This window comes from Periplaneta americana, chromosome 4, assembly GCF_040183065.1.
Source record: "Periplaneta americana isolate PAMFEO1 chromosome 4, P.americana_PAMFEO1_priV1, whole genome shotgun sequence".
In the NCBI taxonomy this organism is placed as follows: domain Eukaryota; kingdom Metazoa; phylum Arthropoda; class Insecta; order Blattodea; family Blattidae; genus Periplaneta; species Periplaneta americana.
In genome coordinates, this window is record NC_091120.1 from 171,724,360 (window position 1) to 171,743,550 (window position 19,191).

A 19,191-nucleotide genomic window follows, 5' to 3' on the forward strand; every position below is an offset into this window, starting at 1 on the left:
CGCACCAAGTAGCGAAAATAATAACTAATTACTCCGTGCATCTAGCAGCGCACCTGGCGGCGAAAAGTTGAACTACATGTAGTAAATATTCCTCCTCCCCCCCCCCCCCGCTCCAAACCCCTCAATTTAAAGTAAAACTTAAAAATTTTTATTCCTCACATCATCTTTCATTGAAAATTGTTATTGGAGCCAATAGTTGGAAGAGACGGTCTATTTTACAGTACCTTATAATGTAACTAATTAAAATACAGCCAAACAGGGACAGAAGATAAAAGAAAACAAGGTTAGATAATTGGGATTTTATTCTTTAGGTAATAGTGTATAGTGCACTTTAAGTCTGCAAAAACTAGTTAATTGAAATTATTATATTACTGTATACTATTTTACAATACATTCAACAACACAATTTTGACAAGGTCCATCATATCACTGTTTAACATACACTACATGTGCACTAGGGTTACCAGATTGTAACAATTTAAAAGCAAGTCATTTTAAATAAAAAGAATTTTCCATATAAAGGCAGGGCATAATAGACTAACTTGATACTTGACGTGACGTCTTTTTACATTCTGTTATATAATAAGGTAATATGTTTGTCTTTGTACAATAAAACTGATACAAAACTATTATCATGAATAGAATTGAAGTATACGGATTCTAAATTAGTTTTTACCTTATTTAATTTTCGGATTGTTAATACTTCTCTGGTGACTCGACTTGTTTGAGCAAGGATTTTACAAACATAATTCCTCTAATGGACCCCAACTCAATAGTTACTCTCTTTTGTCCATTGGGAATTGGCAAGAAAGAAAAGCAGGAAAATTTCTGATTTTTACGAACCCTGGCAGGACGCAGGACATGTCAAGCGAAATCCAGAACATCTGGTAATCCTATACACATAGATACACTTACATATTTAGTGTGCAGTACTTTGGTAAAGTCTATACAACAAATTGAATAATTGAAATTGTGGGGCCCAGTCGGATAAGAGAAAAAGCCACATCTATATATTTATATTTTGGAATGCTCTGCCATTTGTGCTCGTTTACAGATGTAAATGATACCATTTGAATAATGTGTTGTCATATAGTTTAGTCAGAACATATTTCTTCACATTCCAGTGAGATATCCTACGTATCGAAATTTATGGTTTGTCCCCTTGTCTACCTGGACCCATCAACTATTGTTTAGTCAACTGTCCAAAAACAGGTTTGAACCCTACAAGTGACACTCATGGTGCAATCAGAGCAGGAGGTAATGAGTAAGAGTGGCCAATTCCTTTCCCCCCCTCCGTTGCATACATCGCTGACTAGATACATATTACATTAATCAGATTTCAGATACTACAAAAAATGTTTGATAATTGAAACTGTCATATTACTATCTACTATTTTGCAACACATTTTAGAACACTTTTCTAGGATCACATCTAAGGTTCTTAGACATTGTTGTTTGGCATACACATAAAGGTAGCGTATACCAAAATGTTGTATGTACTGAGGGTCAGAGTGAAATACATGAGCTGCATCACTTATTTGCATTATGTTGGGCAAAAAAGTTTACTAGGTGAACTGAAGGTATGTTAATCCCCAACTTCCAAAATCAAATATCTCTCTTACATACACACACATATGAACCACATACTGTAACTTTACTCCCTACAATTACACAATATATTTAACATTTGCTAAAAACATTTTTTTCTGGGGAAAAAAAAAATAAATAAAAATTAAAAAAATAAAAAATAAAAAAAGCTATGAACTTTCCACCAATATGATATTATATCTTTTTGTTACACACAATATGAGCTTTTTGCACTACTTTAAAGACACTGCCGAGTTCACAGTATGCAAATGAGAGATGGGTGGGTCACTACTCTAGGTAGCTGCAATCCAAGAAGATGGATGCACAATGATGTACAGCAGTGGCAAAAAAAAAAACGGACCGACCCTTGTAGCTGATTTCAGAGCCTTGTTCACTCCAGAACACAATAGACTGGTAACTAAGACTTTCGTGGTTCGAATCCTGCCTGGAAAGGAACCTTTTTTTTGTTGTTCCTTATTCAAATTTATTCCCAATACTTTTTGATTGCAGCGATATTATATTACTTAATTAACTTATTATTCCCAGAACTTGAATTTTACCAGCTTATTTTCTAATGGCTTTCAAAATGGGCTACATCAGCAGTCGAGACTACAACAATTTCAATAGATTACTCGCTATCTTGTGAATGCGGGTGTGGCATGTGCAGTGGCTAATTTTGGGGACTTTGATTATTTTGTCGGTCCGGGTTTTCTTGCCATTACTGTACACTGACGTTCAAAATATCTGGCCCTACTAATCGATATTTTTTTTGGCGTAAGTATGGCGTATTTAGTTATTACTTGTATGAATACATGGTGGTGATAATAGTCAGTGTTGCCAATCATACATAAATATACCCGCATTATAGAATTCAATTTTTCATCCCACTCTGCTGATTGTGAAGCAACGCTGAATTTAGCGGGAAACCACTGATATTGTCAATTACGAGAATAATTTATGCCCAGTCTATATAGTAATTTTTCCTGGCACGTTTTTAACTGCTCAAATAATGGTACCACTTATTGAGAACTAGTGGAATTCTTCCAATTTTTGTCAATTTTTAATGTCTTTGGTTCTGACTTATTCCGTGATTGGAAAGTTTGCGTACATGGTCATATAATCATAGGCCGGATATCTTTGAACGCCAGTGTACATGTGATGCTATCAACACTGTACCTACTTTCTTCTCAGAAGAGACTCAACAATTATTTAATATCCTTAGTTTTCTCTTGAAGTCAGGACCAAAACAATATGACTGGTTCATAAATCGAGTCGACCAATTAGTCCTAGATACTATATACATATTAAACAAATTATTGAATTGGTCCTGACTACAAAGAGAAAAATTACAGTCATTCAACACATATTTTTTCATCACAGTCCTCAAATTTTTACAATGATAGTTTGCTTTGAAATGTCTGCAGAATGAATTCTCCCATTCTCGGAACTGAGTGAAAACTTTGCTTCTGGGCAATGAAAGACTTCCAAAATCGTCATCAAATGCCTTGAAGTAAGCAAATATTTGATGGCTTTCATTCAATTCTCTCTGGCTTTCTCCCAGAGTGAGAGTATTTTTACAGTGACTGCATTTATGTTTTTTGAGGAACCTTGAGCAAATGTACCCTGCAATGTAGTACACAGCATTATCGTCCTCAATGCTTCCAGTATCACACTCCACATCCATTTCGACTATAGTATCAGGAGTACAATCACTGATACAGTTTACATCTGTAACAGATGACGACTCCTGAACAGCCTTGTCACTAACAGAAATACTATTCAATTTCGTCAAAACATACTCAACATCTTTTTCGCAGTTACTTCTGTGTGATAACTTGGAAAGAGATGTAATGAGTATGTGTCGAAGGCCACTTTCAAGTTGTTGGACAGATGGATTTACATTGCACCCGTGCTGTTGTCTTATGGTAGCAAATGTATTCTCCAATGCATCCTGACTGAGAAATCGAGTCCTTAATTTAGGAATGTTGTACTCAGAACTAAGCTCATCGAACAATTTCAGCAAGCTCAGAATACTAATTCTCAAACCTTCAAGACAAGCTGGCAGACGCTTGCAACCCACGAATTCCAAGGATTGAATGTCATTCAAAGTTTTTTTAAAAAATTCTACGTGAACGGAGTCAGGAGTTACGGCAAATCTATATTTAAATTTATCTGTTTTCAGTTTCGTGCTGTTGAAAGTGTCAAACAGCTTGTCCATCATCTCAATGAAGTCGGCAGTATGGAGAGCACTAATAGGTAGCTTTTCCATTCCAACATATGCATGAATTGCAGTATGTACAGAATAGGAAAACACCTGTGTTGCCAACTTAACCTTCATACGAGAAAACATTTTAGGGAAAACATGGTCCTTTGTCAGTTTGGGAACTAACTTAAGTTTTAACACATCATTATGCATATCATAGATAGTTCTAATATGTGACCAAGATACAGGCTTTTCCATGTAATGCAAATCATATCGCAATAAGTTGTTCCTAATGGACTTCAAAAGCTGTGGTGGATCATACATGAAATGAATTTTATTCACATTGACTTCAAAATACGGTCTTACTGCTGAAACCCCCAATTTAGGGCTATCATGCATCATTCTCTGATCTGTCAGACAGAGGCCCTGCAGCAAGTGACTTAAGAGTTGTCAAAACAGGCTGCATCAGACCTGGCTCAATGTCTGTTTTGTTCTGATAACTTTGAAGTGTCTTGATACTGGGCAATAGGAAAAGTTTTTTCATAAAATTATACCCTTTAGGACTGTGATAAAATAATGACAAAGAAAAATCTTTCATGACGTCACTCCATCTATATCCATGTTTATGAATTTTTCTCATCTGCACCTGTGCCTCGTATATCTTTTGAACAATTGTTGGCAGTTGAGATGATGTGGCCATTGGCTCCCTTCTCCTTCCAACTTGATCCGAAATTCTGTCTTCTTCAACTTCTTGCAATTTTTTCTCCTAGTCTCTTCACCTTTGCTTTCAGAGCTGCCATTTTTAGTTTGTTGCTCCTGGGTGAAGATGAGAAGTGAGGACTGGAGAAAAGTTTTCGTTTTGCAACACCAGGACCTAAAGATTACGAAATTAACTTCCGATTAATCTAATTGCTGGGAACTATTTTAAATAAAAAATGAAACGTAACAACACCTTTAGCCTTGTTAAGTTAATGTAGGCCTAACAAAAGGCATGCAAGCTATGGATAGGCTATATAACATACTACAAAATTGACAATGCATTAAATTGAAGCAAGAATTGAACAGACTTTGTGCTCCATTCATTTCAAACTGCTCTTAATTGTACAAATTATAACTCATATAAATGTTAAGTAACAGTAACAATCCAAAAGTTTAATGCTGCAACAAATTTGATTGTGTTAATCTGAATTGTTCGTTGTAATGTAATATAAAATATTTTTGTGCTAATAGACTGGGCCGTGGAGGACAACTGACACTAACAGAAAGGGATAATCAACAGAGGTGTTGGGATATTAAAGAGAAGTCAGTAAGAGGGAATGATGGTGTACTTCGTGCCAGGGAGACTTGTCAGAATATCAGTTGCAATATCGATCGTCTGGTTCAAAAGTTCGAAAACTAAAAAAAAAAAACAAGTTTTGAGATATCTTCAGTTGAAAGTTTCAAATAAATCACCTAAAAAGGGACAGATTTCTGGTTCATAACCACGACAATTAGAAATGAGTCCGTATTCAGGACGAGTATATCACGATCTTCCAGTTCATTATTAATAGATTTCGAAATGTACTAATAATGAATTAATAAAGTCCATAGTTATAATTACTTCTAAAGCAGTTTATTTCGTTTTTATTCTTTTTGGTTGTAAATATGACTTATCTCAATACTGAATCGGAAAGAGCTCCGAAAGGGGCTTTCAGTAGTATAAATAACTAAAAAATGGCAATTTTTTAGTTGTCGCACTTTTGAACTGGACGATCGATATATAACAAGATAAACACCCTGCCCTGTAGTTAAGAGGATTTGTTATTATTCGCTACTGTAAAAGAATGAAGTATGAAAACTGCAGACATATGGCAGGGGGCAATTAACTTAAATGATTACTAGCATGTTACCAGGCTCACAAGACAGTATCGCTTACCTTCAGCTGTGGGAACCACATTGAATAGGAGCGATGGTTGCTGATAGCCCCTCAGCTGTTCACCAATCATACTGTTCCCTGTAATAATCACAAAAAAAAAACGAAATATAATTAATTATGTATTTTGAAACATGTAATGTAAGAAGAGCTGATGAGGAACTAAGGCATTCCTTGAAATCCATAAACTTGACTAAGTGGAATAATTACCTTGTTGGCATGCATCTTTATTCATCCCGGCATATGCCGTCGAAGCAGTAATCTTTGAAGCTGGAGTGCTCATAGGAGCAGGAATTGTTTGAGGCATAGCTGCCAAGCCTGCAGTCTGCTCAGTTGCAGCTTGTAAATCTATGAGACTACGTATACCTGAAAATAAAGAAAAGAGTAATGAAATCGGAAATTTTAAACACAAATGACATGAATACATCGTTGGGCCATAGAAGACAACTGATACAAACAGAACGGGATCATCAGCAGAGGTGTTGGGAAGTCAGTAATAGGGAATAATGGTGTACATCGTGCCAGGGAGACTTGTTAGGATATCAGTTGCAATATATAACAAGATAAACATCCTGCCCTGTAGTTAAGAGGATTTGTTATTATTCGCTACTGTAAAAGAATGAAGTATGAAAACTGCAGACGTATGGCAGGGGGCAATTAACTTAAATGATTACTAGCATGTTACCAGGCTCACAAGACAGTATCGCTTACCTTCAGCTGTGGGAACCACATTGAATAGGAGCGATGGTTGCTGATAGCCCCTCAGCTGTTCACCAATCATACTGTTCCCTGTAATAATCACAAAAAAAAAACGAAATATAATTAATTATGTATTTTGAATCATGTAATGTAAGAAGAGCTGATGAGGAACTAAGGCATTCCTTGAAATCCATAAACTTGACTAAGTGGAATAATTACCTTGTTGGCATGCATCTTTATTCATCCCGGCATATGCCGTCGAAGCAGTAATCTTTGAAGCTGGAGTGCTCATAAGAGCAGGAATTGTTTGAGGCATAGCTGCCAAGCCTGCAGCCTGCTCAGTTGCAGCTTGTAAATCTATGAGACTACGCGTACCTGAAAATAAAGAAAAGAGTAATGAAATCGGAAATTTTAAACATGAATGACAAAAACATTGCTAGTGTACTAATTACCTTCAGCAGCTGCAGAATCAATCTTCGCCCTCCTAGCATACGTCCGCAAAGTCTTGTGATGCCTGCAAGTTGGGGTAGACCCCGGCGATAAGGTCGCTAGAGGCATAACTGGGCTAGATGGTAGGCTCCAGATTTTAGGGTTTGATGGCACCACTAATCCATTAGCATGAACAGTGGGCACTGCAGTTTGCTTAAGTATCACTCTTTGTGAAGAGCTATAATAGTCAGACTCAATGAAGTGGTCCATGCAGATTCTCAACCTGTGTGTAGCATCTGCAGCAACTCGATACCGGTCCTCTAGCCCACAAAATTGGAGCCACTTCCAACACCTAAAGCAATGGATTACAGTTACTAATGAGATAAAGTAGAAGAAATATTGAATAGAAATCATGAAAAAATTGGGGAAAAATATTATAACTTATCTGCTGCATTTGTGTTATTTTAAGAGATGTCTAATGCACATCACTAGGCGGTGAGTGACCATAGGAAAACTGGTAGCAGCAACAGATATTGGGTACAAACTAAATTAGATATTAGGCCTAAGCTTATTATTATTATTATTATTATTATTATTATTATTATTATTATTATTATTATTATTATTATTATTACACATAATTGGGAATTTCTCCAGAATGGCTAACTACATCAAAGAAGGCATAATTTTATTTTCCATAACTGTGAGATGTTTATACTGAAAACCACGTGGTTTTAGTTTGCAGCCATGTGGCCTAATGCTACAATTCAGGTTTACGAGGTTTCATTTTCAGTCTTCTTGCTCTTTTTCGTCAATATTTCACATTTTATTACAGTTTGACTGAATTTCGGAACCATCTAAATTTATACTCCTACTATAATCCTAAATAAATTAGCAGAAAGCAATGCACACCTCGTCTAACCTACTTCACCAAAAAGTACATTGTTTTCAAGTGTAAGGTTTAGGCTACACAGGACACAATAATATAGTAGCCTCGTTTAATTATTAGGCAGCGGAATTCCTTTTAAGATTTGTAGGTCTCTATTGCATGCACCGATAATAAAATGAAAATGCGACGTTGCCACGTCTTGTTTGTTGCTGCTATATATTAATATAACATGGAGTATTGGAGCGGCCTTCAAAAGACTTGACGACAATGGACAGCGCGACATAATTAATATTATTGAAACTACAAAGCTTCCGTCCATACACTCCACGTGGAGTATTGGAGCGGCCTTCAAAAGAGTTGACGACAATGGACAGCGCGACATAATTAAAATTATTGAAACTACAAAGCTTCCGTCCTCTTTGACACCGCTAGCCTACTAATTGAACGTGGCCACTTTAATACTAAAGCTTACCTCATAGGTTCCTGAGGAAAATAGAGAAAATGCTTCCCTCCCACAGTATTAACAGTCTTGCATCCAGGCGCAGAGCATCTTCCTCGAATCTTTTGCATCTTTCTGGCATCCATCTTGCCTTCATAACGCTGTTGGCTGGTCATCGGCCAACGTTCTGACTACTTTGTATCGGAAAGTGGAGTTTTTTTTTTTAATTGATGTCACTGTATGCCTGTTTAAATAAGTTCCAGGTCTCTTATGGACCCTTGCCTTTCGCAGTCGTATGGAGAAATATGATTAATGTTACACTGACGTTTTCTTTTTCCTTTTATCTTCATCAGTGATGGAGATAGGTGAACTGAGTGTAGCAAGTGGAGGGTGATCACTGAGTTAATTCTTGCATGAGAGGGTTGATGTGAGAATGTAGCTTTTCCAGATAATTTTTCCGTAATGTTCGAACGTAGTCGCTAAATAAACTGATGTTGAGGTCACTGTACAATTGGGTATTCCGGATGTGGTAATCTGCTCCAGTGATGGTTCTGCATACTGCGCGTTGGATACCGTCGAGTCTTCGAAGATGGCGGGGGTGGGCGTGAGACCATGCTTCACATGCATACATCATGAGTGATCTGATGACGGATATGTACAGTTGTAATTTGGTTTTTATTGGTATTGAGCTCTTGAAGATGGGATATAGGAACATGAATCGTTGAAAGGCTCTATTTCTCACAGAATGAATATGGTGTCTGAACGTTAGTCTCTTGTCAAGGAGGACTCCAAGATATTTTGCTGATGAACTAAAGGGGACGGCTTGATTTTGGATATGAAGTGGCTCGTTTATACGGGGGAAACGTCTTGTGAATATGACTACCTATGATTTGATGTTATTTATTTTAAGCCGCCATCTCGTTGACCATTGTGTGATTTTATCTAGAGCTTCTTGCATATGTTTGCAGGCATACTGAATGTTAAAGTGCTTCTTATATATGACTGTATCATCTGCATAGAGAGCATGTTGGCATTTTGAGTGCGAAGGGATATCTTGAACGTAAGCTGAATATAGAATTGGACTTAATAGGAAAGTGGAGAACGCTGGTTCTCACGTAGTTCTATGATTTACCACCCACGACGTCGGGCGCTGATCACCTTATTTCAGAATACCACATCTAGATGGTGCTGACCGCAGTTTCGCATCCTATTATATACTTATCCATGCTATTGTGATATAGATGATGGAAAGAAGCAGAAATAAAACCTGAGAGAATAGAAAGACTTCTATCCTCTCTGAATCAAACAACGGAAACAAGCGAGAATCGCAATTGTCAGAGTTCAGAAAACAGAAGTGAGCCTATATTTTGTTATAGGTTATGGTTAAACGCTAAAATCTCTGGTCCTAACAGAGAGTTAACAAACAGAATGTTAAAATATGAAATGTAAAGATGAAGAAACGCAATATTTTTAACAGCAATTCATACTTTTAACTTACAGTTAATTAACGCTATGTTAGGTGCATTTTAACAAAGGTTGAAGAAACCGGGCCATAGAGTGTTAGTTGGGAGACCCGAAGGAGAAAGACCTTTGGAGAGGTCAAGACGTAGATGGGAGTGTAATATTAAAATGGATTTGAGGGAGGTGGGATATGATGATAGAGACTGGATTAATCTTGCACAGGATAGGGACCTTTGAATAATTTTGAGGGGAAAAATTGTTCTGGGGCCGGGTATCGAACCCGGGACCTTTGGTTAAACGTACCAACGCTCTACCAACTGAGCTACCTGGGAACTCTACCCGACACCGATCCTACTTTTCCCTCTACATCCACAGACCTCAAAGTGGGCTGACAACCGTCAAGCAACCAACATTGAGTGCACACTAACTGTGTGACTTAAATTGTGGTTTTCTGTTAACGAACAATGACGTTGATTTGAATAATTTTGAGGGAAAATTCAAAATTATTCAAATCATAATATACGTCACTGTTCGTTAACAGAAAACCACAATTTAAGTCACACAGAGTTAGTGTGCACTCAATGTTGGTTGCTTGACGGTTGTCAGCCCACGTTGAGGTCTGTGGATATAGAGGGAAAAGTTGGATCGGTGTCGGGTAAAGTTCCCGGGTAGCTCAGTTGGTAGAGCGTTGGAACGTTTAACCAAAGGTCCCGGGTTCGATACCCGGCCCCGGAACAATTTTTCCCTGAAAATTATTCAAATCAACTTTACAGGGAGTTATACCTGAAAGCTTGATTTGCAGGATAGGGACCGTTGGCGGGCTTATGTGAGGGCGGCAATGAACCTTCGGGTTCCTTAAAAGCCATTTGTAAGTAAGTATTATTATTATTAGTAGTAGTAGTAGTAGTAGTAGTAGTAAATTGAGCACCCACGTGCAATAATGGGGTAAGTAGTTACGAAATACATTCATACTTATCCCATTATTGCACGTGGGAGCTCAATTATGTTCTTTCATGTCCTTCCAGTTAAAATACTAACAACAATACGGCCTATCCGAGAGTTCTGCGGAATTTTGAATGCGAGTGTCGAAATATAATTTTAATATTTTATTGCTATTAGTTTTTCACTGAGTTTGAAACGGAATTGTAGCATACTGGGTTCATCCGTATTTGGTTTAAGTCCATTACTAGTGAACCATTTATTTGGTTTATGGTTTGTCTTCGAAATAGGCCTACTTTTTATAAGCTACAGCACATCGTCTTCTTCTATAAGCAGTAAGGAAAGACACAAGAAGTGTCGTGAACACAAAAGGCTATGCTTGGAGGGACACAATTTGTCTCATTTCATATTTATTACCCACTGTTTCACTAGGTTCTTTTTTTTTTTTTTTTAAGAGAATCTGTAAGAAAAGAAAAATACTGTAGTATACACGGTATGTATGCCGGGCTTTGTTACATATTTACGCATGAAAGAAATGCTGCTTATTAACAAAACTATGGACTTAACTTCATAAAATTTCCTGCAATATGATAATTCAGTTGTCTTTTTGTTTTGATATTGCAGTTATATTCAGCACACATAACAGGCATTTTTTTTTTTCGCAGCTCTACCTCCATATACACAGTGTTGTAAGCAGACGAATTTTTACAATGGTTGGCGCTTAGTTCATAGCCGTGTTTCGCGGTGGTACCGCAAAGAGCGCTGTACAGGACAACTTGGCCACTCTATATTCTCTTTCTAACTCGTTGGTAGCAAGCAACCAGCGAGCGTTGTTAAATAGAAAAAAAAAATAAATTATGGTTTATTTAACGACGCTCGCAACTGCCGAGGTTATATCAGCGTCGCCGGTGTGCCGGAATTTTGTCCCGCAGGAGTTATTTTACATGCCATAAATCTACTGACATGAGCCTATCGCATTTAAGCACATTTAAATTCCATCGACCTAGGCCGGGATCGAACCCGGAACCTCGAGCACAGAAGGCCAGAGTTATATCGACTACGCTACCCAGACTGACTTGTTAAATAGATCTTACTGCTTTCCATTCAATGTAAACTTCCTCAAGAAGTGAATAATATAATTGTTCCTATATGCCTATTGTAAGCAGAGGACAGAACTTAATGCCTGCCCCTCCTCCAGGAATTCTGTTTCTCTTTTAATACAGTTAGGTAGAAGTGCAATAACTGCAGTATACACAATGGGATTCACCATTGCAGTGGGTGGGGAAGGACTGTAAGATATCCTCAACATTATTCTTTTAAAGAGATTTGTTTTGAAAATTAGAGTTGAAGTTGGTCTGTGTTAATAAAAGATAATATCGTCAGCCTGAAAAGTAGATATGCGGTCTGTAGGCAATCTTGAAGTTCCATTGTTACAAAAATAGGCCACAATAGATCATAAGGGCATTGCTTTTATCTGTGCCATGTAAGCTTTGATGTAAGGGGAAAAGATGTAAGGCTAAGACTAGTGAAGTGCTTTGTGTGGAGTGTGGCATTGTATCGGGCAGAAACATGGACATCACGGCGAAGGGAAGAGAAACTACTAGAAGCATTTGAAATGTGGATATGGAGAAAAATTGAGCGTGTGAAGTGGACAGACGGAATAAGAAATAAATTTGTGTTGTAGAGAATGGGTGAAGAAAGAATGATGCTGAAACTGATCAGGAAGAGGAAAAGGAAGAGGAATTTGGTTGGTCACTGGCTATAAACTGCCTACTGAAGGATGTACTGGAAGGAAGGGTGAACGGGAGAAGAATTCGTGATAGACGACATTAACATAAATATGGTTCACACACGGAGAAAAGGAGGAAGGCAGAAAATAGGAAAGATTGAAGAATGCTGGGTTTGGATTGAAAAACCTGCCCTTGGGTAGAACACTATGAATGAATGAATGAATGAATGAATGAATGAATGAATGAATGAATGGAAATGTTGGTTACTAATCTAGGCCTAGTACATGTAACAGTAGTACTGTGGGTATGCTAATAAGAAACCATATTTTTAGTTGGTTATTTAACGACGCTGTATCAACTACTAGGTCTTTTAGCGTCGTTGGTATTGGTAATAGCGAGATGGTATTTGGCTCAATAAGGCCGAAGATTCGCCATAGATTTACTTAACATTTGTCTTACGGCTCGAGAAAACATCGAAAAAAACACAACCAGGTAATCAGCCCAAGCGGGAATCGAACGCGATCCCGAGCTTAAATTCGGACCTGCAGGCAGTCGCCTCAGCTGACTGAGCTACATCGGTGGCTATCAAGAAGATGTAGTCGCAACATTTTAGATTAGTTCAATGCATTTTGATGTAAAAAAGAAAATGCGCACGAAAATATTGAGTTTATTAATATGAAATTAATCGAAAATAAGTAGGCCCAACTGAATTTTACGTATTCAGTTCGTAATTACTTGTACAATAGTAGTACAATATTAGGCCGTACCAACAGTAAATTACATACATTAGGGTACTGTTTTTGTGCAGTTGTGCTTTTATGGAAGATTTTATATAACTTATCGGTATCTCTAATTTTCGATAACTGGAAGCCTTATGCATTTTCCCAAGAAATTATACGAATGTGGATCGGAAAGTAACGCACAATAATTTTTTTCTGCGTTGGTATTTCAGCTGGGATGTTGACATTTCACTGAGATATAGTTTGATGTTTTCACTAGAGACACAATTTGTTTTGCATGTGTAGCTGTAGGGACAGAAACGTGAACTTCGCAACAAAGATGGCGCCCATAATACTGTCGTCAACTTGTGAAGAGCAGCGAAGTTTTGTGCGATTTTTGTGGGCTAAAGGACATAACCCGAGTAAAATTCACAGGGACATAAGTGGCGTGTACGGAGAAGACTGTATGGACCGTAGCAACATTTCCAGATGGTGCACATTCTTCGCAGATGGCCGTGAGAACCTTTGTGATTTGCCACGTTCTCGGCGATCGGTAACAGCTGCAATCCAGCGGAATGTCACAGGTATTGAGGCGGCAATTTTGAACGACCGGCGGATCCAACTGTGAACCTTATCGCAGCAGTTCAACATTTCATACGGTGTGGTGTACGATATTGTGCATAACATATTGAAATTTCGTAAAGTTAGTGCCCGCTGGGAGCCTAAGAACCTGACAGATGACCACAAAGTTCAGTGAATGATGACATCCTTGGACCACTTAAGGCGTTAAGCTGCAGAAAGATATTATGACTCTGTGGAGTGGAAACATGCTGCCTCCCCAGTAAAGAAAAAATTCAAAGAAAGTGCTTGTGACAGTGTTCTGGATATGCATGGTGTTTTGTTGGTGGACTTTGCTAAACACGGGACCACTGTGAATGCTGAAGCTTACATTCAAACGTTGGTAAAGTTGCGTCGTGCCATTCGTGACAAACGCCGTAACATTAATGCTGACGATGTGAAACTTCTTCATGACAATGCTCGCCACCATGTTGTGGCTTCTGTTCGTGAGAAAATCAACACATTTGGTTGGGAGGAGCTCCAGTATCCACTATTCAGTCCAGACCTTAACGTCGGACTTTCATCTGTTTGGTCCCATGAAGAAATTCCTGGCCAGCCATCGCTTTGCGACAGATGCAGACGTGCAATCAACTGTCCGCAGATGGCTATACTGCAACTGAACGGACTTCTATGAACAGGGTATACTGAAACTGGTACCGTGATGGGAGAAATGTGTTGAGAAACTTGGCGTCTATGTAGAAAAGTAGCTGTAAGATGTGACTTAATTTGTGTATTTTTTTTATTTTTACTGACCTATTAAACTTCTTTGTTATTGCGTGTTGCTGTCATTATCATATCATACCAAAAATATTCTCCAAGTGTAGATTCATTTCCCCACAAGGGGAGATTGTACGTCCTATACAAGCAATGTTAAATCACTATATTTTAGGAACAATTTTCTCAGAAACTATTAGTGATACGTTAACCAAATTTTCTCCATTATATTTTACAACTTTTCTGTATATATTATCTTTTTTTTTAAACCTTTAAACATGAAGTGTATTTTTTATGATTTTTTTTTCAAAAGACTAATATCAACATTTTTACCCGAAATCAAAATTGAATTATGACTATTATGTGCTGAAGAGCTTCCAAAAAATGTCCAAACATTGTCAGATAATACACAAACATGCTGTAAAAATTTCATGGCTCTATAGCTTATAGCTCCTGAGAAAATTGTTCCTTAATGTCACAAAAATAACTACGCTGAAAAACCAGATTCAATTTCCAAAAATACTAAATAACAACAATATACATTTTTTTCTGCAACACGAATTTAAATTGAACATAATAATTTTGTTTGTATTAGTATTTTAATTCCAAAATAAAATTTTAAATTTGATGTAAACATTTTAATAATACTTATATATAAGCAATAAAATCATAAAGAAATTAATATCCAATTATATATAATTATAATGATGATAATAATTCACTAATAATATACTTCATTCATGGAAACAAGCTTTAAAGACCACAATTGCCTTTTTTGTGCATTCCAGGACCTTATTCACTTTTGTTTTACAAAGAGTTAGAAAGAAGATTGCATCTGCCTCCTTTCTCAGTAACAGCTCTATTGCTGACCACGCTTTTATCTTATCAGCTAAACGAAGTGGTGTCCAAGACAATACCTCATCTTTTACATTAAAATCAGCTCCATTATCTAGAAGAAGTGATACAATGTTCTGCAAAACATTACTAGAACTGTCATCGTCAGAGTGAAAAATATTAGAATCTGTCGCTCTGAAAATGTCTCTCTGATCAACATTCTCATTTTGATCAATGTAGCTCATCACTGCCAGATGTAAGGCAGTTCTTCCCCCTTTATCTGTCTTACTGATGTTTGATTTGGGCAACAAGGTTGTTATTAGATTTTTGTCTTGATTCAAAACAGCAACATGTAATTCTGAATCTCTAGCCAAAATTCTGTCAAAAAATGTTCTCACACTTTGAAAATTCACATCAAATATCTTATCCTTCAAATATTTTTTCTCATCTTCAAAATTGTCTGCAAACCACATTGCTGCAAAATATTCAGCAAAAGTTTGATGAATAAACAAAGGTCTACCATTGATGATATCCATTACCATACCAAGTTTTTCTTCAAAATTTTGTAATTTCTTCAAGATTTTTTGAAATTCCCTAGTAATTTTTTTTGAATTGTATAATTGTTTGATTTCCTCTGGTCCTAGTAATGTTTGCAGTGCACATATCATATAATACTCGCGTAATTTCTCTCTTACAGTCTCGTAATCCAGCAAGACTCCCGGTTTTCTGATCTTTATATAGTTCCTTTCATAGTATACATGCCACTTCTGTTCCAAAAAAGTATCATACAGCTTTAATAAATCTAGCTTATTAGGTAATTTGATGTCGCCAGACATGCAAAACTGCAAGGCTTCGGATAAGAACGCCTCAGCCAGCATTTTAATGTGCAGTGGTATGCCAGCGAAGGTTTCAAGTTTGTCACTGAGAGATCTTATAGTTAGGTCCAAGAACTTGGTAATGAATTTACCCATTTCACAAGAACATTTCATTCTCTCTCCCCAGAACTTGAGCAAGAAGTCGTGCTGGTCATTTCTTGAGAAAGGTTCTAGTACAAATGGCAATGACGATAATTCTAGCTCCAAAATCTCTCGCGTGGCAGGACGAGATGTCACCCAAATTTTTTTTATGTTTTTCCTTGAGAGCTCTCCGAACATACTCAACACTCTATCTGCATAATTTGGACAGATTTCATTGAAACCATCCAACATAACATGAATATTTCCACCATTATCAATTTCATGTTCAAAGAGAAATCTCTGAAACTTCGTGTTTATTTTTCCAGCCTTCACCAGCAACTCTGTAACAGAAGACTCATCCTGGCTGAAGTCATCGACATAATCATTCAAATTGACACGTACCACCCAACGTGATGGATCAGCTATTTTTAATTCTATGGCACAGTGTGTCAGTTCAGTAGACTTACCCATCCCTGGCTCACAAACAAGTAATATCATCTGATGAGGAGACTCTATTACTTCTTTTATATTGTTGTACCTAATGTAATCCGCACTTTTGGCTATGTATTTTTTTACTATAGTTGCATCTCCTTTAGATTGTTTCCAAATGAAGTAACTCTCTTGCTTATGTAACCAATGAATGTTGCCTGGCCATGTACAGAGCTTAACAAAATCAGTAATTCCATCAATAATCAAACACCAGCAATATCTGTACTGTTGAGGATGTACTCCGAATTTCTCAACAATCCCATCAGATGGCATTAGATGTTTAAGATCCTTTTCACTAATTCCACTAACAACTATCAAATCTGGTTGCTTAGCAGAGAATATGCTCACTTGAATGCATTCTCTATGCAAAAGGGTGCGCGAAATATAACACTTATCTTGTTCCATTAACTTCTGTCCTACTTTTAATTTTGTGTCTCCTGTTAATAACTGAACTACATCATCAGCAGTTGCTATGTCACATAAAACATTAACACTCACAAGAGAACTGAGTCTAATTAAGTAACCTTGAAAATCAATCTCGCATTCCCCAATTCTGTTCTGAGATCTCTCATCTAATTGTGTCATCTTGAAAGAGTCGTCATATGTCAAGTATTTAATTTGCTTACACAATTTCCAAACTTTGTCAGCACTGCCACCTATAATAACTAAACACTTTCCATATGGGTCCCGCTGGAGAATATCAATAATTTGTTTAACTACATTATCTCTGTTCAAGGAGCTGTTCTGAATTACAAGTGCTTTACACCATTTCCACATGGCAAGAGCTTCACTCAGGCGGTTCTGCAATGTATTGTCATCTGCCAACAAAATATTAGACTTTCCTAAGCTCTGGTACACTTTTAGAAAGCTAAGAATGTTAGCACCATATGTTCCATCATTGGCAACATGTAGCACTGTGCCAGTTGACGATACTTTATCCATAAGTTCATTATCTTTAAATTCAATTTTCAACTTTGACAATGTTTGTATCATAGAATTCGAAATGTCATTAACACACAACTCCACCATTTTCTGCCAAAAATGAATATCTTTTGTGAGGAAAATGTTTGAATTCCTCCACCAATCCTGAACTTTTTCCAAAAACACTTTAAAAGGTGTACTTGTTCCAAATAGAATTTCAATTTCTTTACTAACTAGAGCATTAAGTTGTTTTTCAGATGCTTGACTTGTAAAAAACCACAATCGAGAAAGAAATTCCTCATAATCTGATAAATCTCCTAAAGAATTTAATTGTTCCAGCAAGTCTTTTAGCTCCTTTTTATTAGGGAGAGTTTTGGCATTGTTATCCAATAGTTTTTTCACATAACCAAGTAATTCTTGTTCTGATTCAAAATGATCATCATTAACAGCATGAGCCAATAAATCTTTACACTTTGGTAAACTTTGAAACCACTCGTATACATCTGGAAACAACTCGTTTGTGAAACAAAAACAATTTTCTCCTGTCTTTATGAAATTCTGCCATGAATCAGAACAGTCAACTTGATTCGATACCGGTACATTACGAGCCATATTACTATTTGTATACAAGACAAAGATAAAGTCTTCGAACTTTCCACAGAACTGCAAGTCTTTGTTCTTACTCCATCCTTGTTTTATCTTACAGTAAGATTTATAATATTTTAACAAACTAAAGTTTCCCTTTAATTGAAGAAGTTGCGAGTCTGTTATGTTGCTAGGTATCAATTCGTGCTTCAGTTGGAAAAAAATAGTAAAATTCTTCAAATGTTTACTCTGCAGATCAGTACAGATGTCGTAACATGTTCCACCTTTTGGTTCACGTTTCAGTACTATATCATCAAATGCACCTGCTGCGAACATGTTGGACGCCAGAAAAATTGAATACTGCAATTTATGCAGGCCTCTGCTGAATATTAGTGCCAAGGTCTTCACTTCGTACAACTCTCCACTCATATTTGCAGATCCCGGTCTTTTCTTGTACTTCATGGTGATTATGGAAAACTGTAACAAACCAACATACAATGTTACTAGTGGCATAGACTGTAGGATTTCTTTCTATGAAAGAAGGGTTTTCGATCAGGTTTTAGTAAAAAAACTTTTTTTTTAGGTTTTTACCGCTCTCCAGCAGTTTGCCGCTATTAGTCTTTCTTGTCAATAGAGGGGAGCACACTTGGCCAGTTGTAATACTTTTTTCACCGATGAACAGTCTGTTGCAGAAGGTGAGAAGGGAGGATTGGGAAGGAGTCGGATCATGGCCCTTGTAATTGCTACTATTCCAGTATTTGCCTGGAAGGACATAGGGGAAACAACGAATAACAAAAGTCTGAAGGTAGCAGTTATTTCGACCTCCTGAAGCCAGGAGGTAACCAGTACCTGGGATCGAAACCTCGACCTCACGAAAATGTGTTTCGGTAAAAGTTATGATTGAATATTAAGCTGAGGTATACCATTTCGCAACCACTATAATTGTGATAGTGATACACTGAGGGTTTTTTTTGACATGATTAGAGAGGGTTCGACTAAGTGACACGTCGAGGTCTACAAAGATAGTCCCAAAGTTTATAATTGTGCCACAGACCTCGAGGCTATGC

General features: G+C 37.1%; 2 protein-coding genes across 2 annotated transcripts in view; both read right to left on the reverse strand.

Moving 5' to 3' along the window:
• Nucleotides 1-283: 283 nt before the first annotated feature.
• LOC138698430 (uncharacterized) lies at nucleotides 284-9,930 on the reverse strand. Its single transcript, XM_069824325.1, has 7 exons — nucleotides 8,192-9,930; nucleotides 6,854-7,182; nucleotides 6,621-6,776; nucleotides 6,414-6,491; nucleotides 5,913-6,068; nucleotides 5,706-5,783; nucleotides 284-4,664 (listed from the first exon to the last, which is right to left on the reverse strand). Exons 1-7 carry the CDS (start codon nucleotides 8,332-8,334, stop codon nucleotides 4,534-4,536), a joined length of 1,071 nt encoding a protein of 356 aa, XP_069680426.1. The 5' UTR covers nucleotides 8,335-9,930; the 3' UTR covers nucleotides 284-4,533.
• A 361-nt stretch (nucleotides 9,931-10,291) lies between these two features.
• The window catches only part of LOC138698431 (uncharacterized), a 33,203-nt gene continuing 24,303 nt past the window's right edge, over nucleotides 10,292-19,191 (reverse strand). Inside the window, exon 2 of the mRNA XM_069824326.1 lies at nucleotides 10,292-18,601. Within this exon, the coding sequence (XP_069680427.1) occupies nucleotides 15,074-18,586 (3,513 nt within the window). The 5' untranslated portion in view covers nucleotides 18,587-18,601 and the 3' untranslated portion in view covers nucleotides 10,292-15,073. The remainder of the gene's footprint in view (nucleotides 18,602-19,191) is intronic.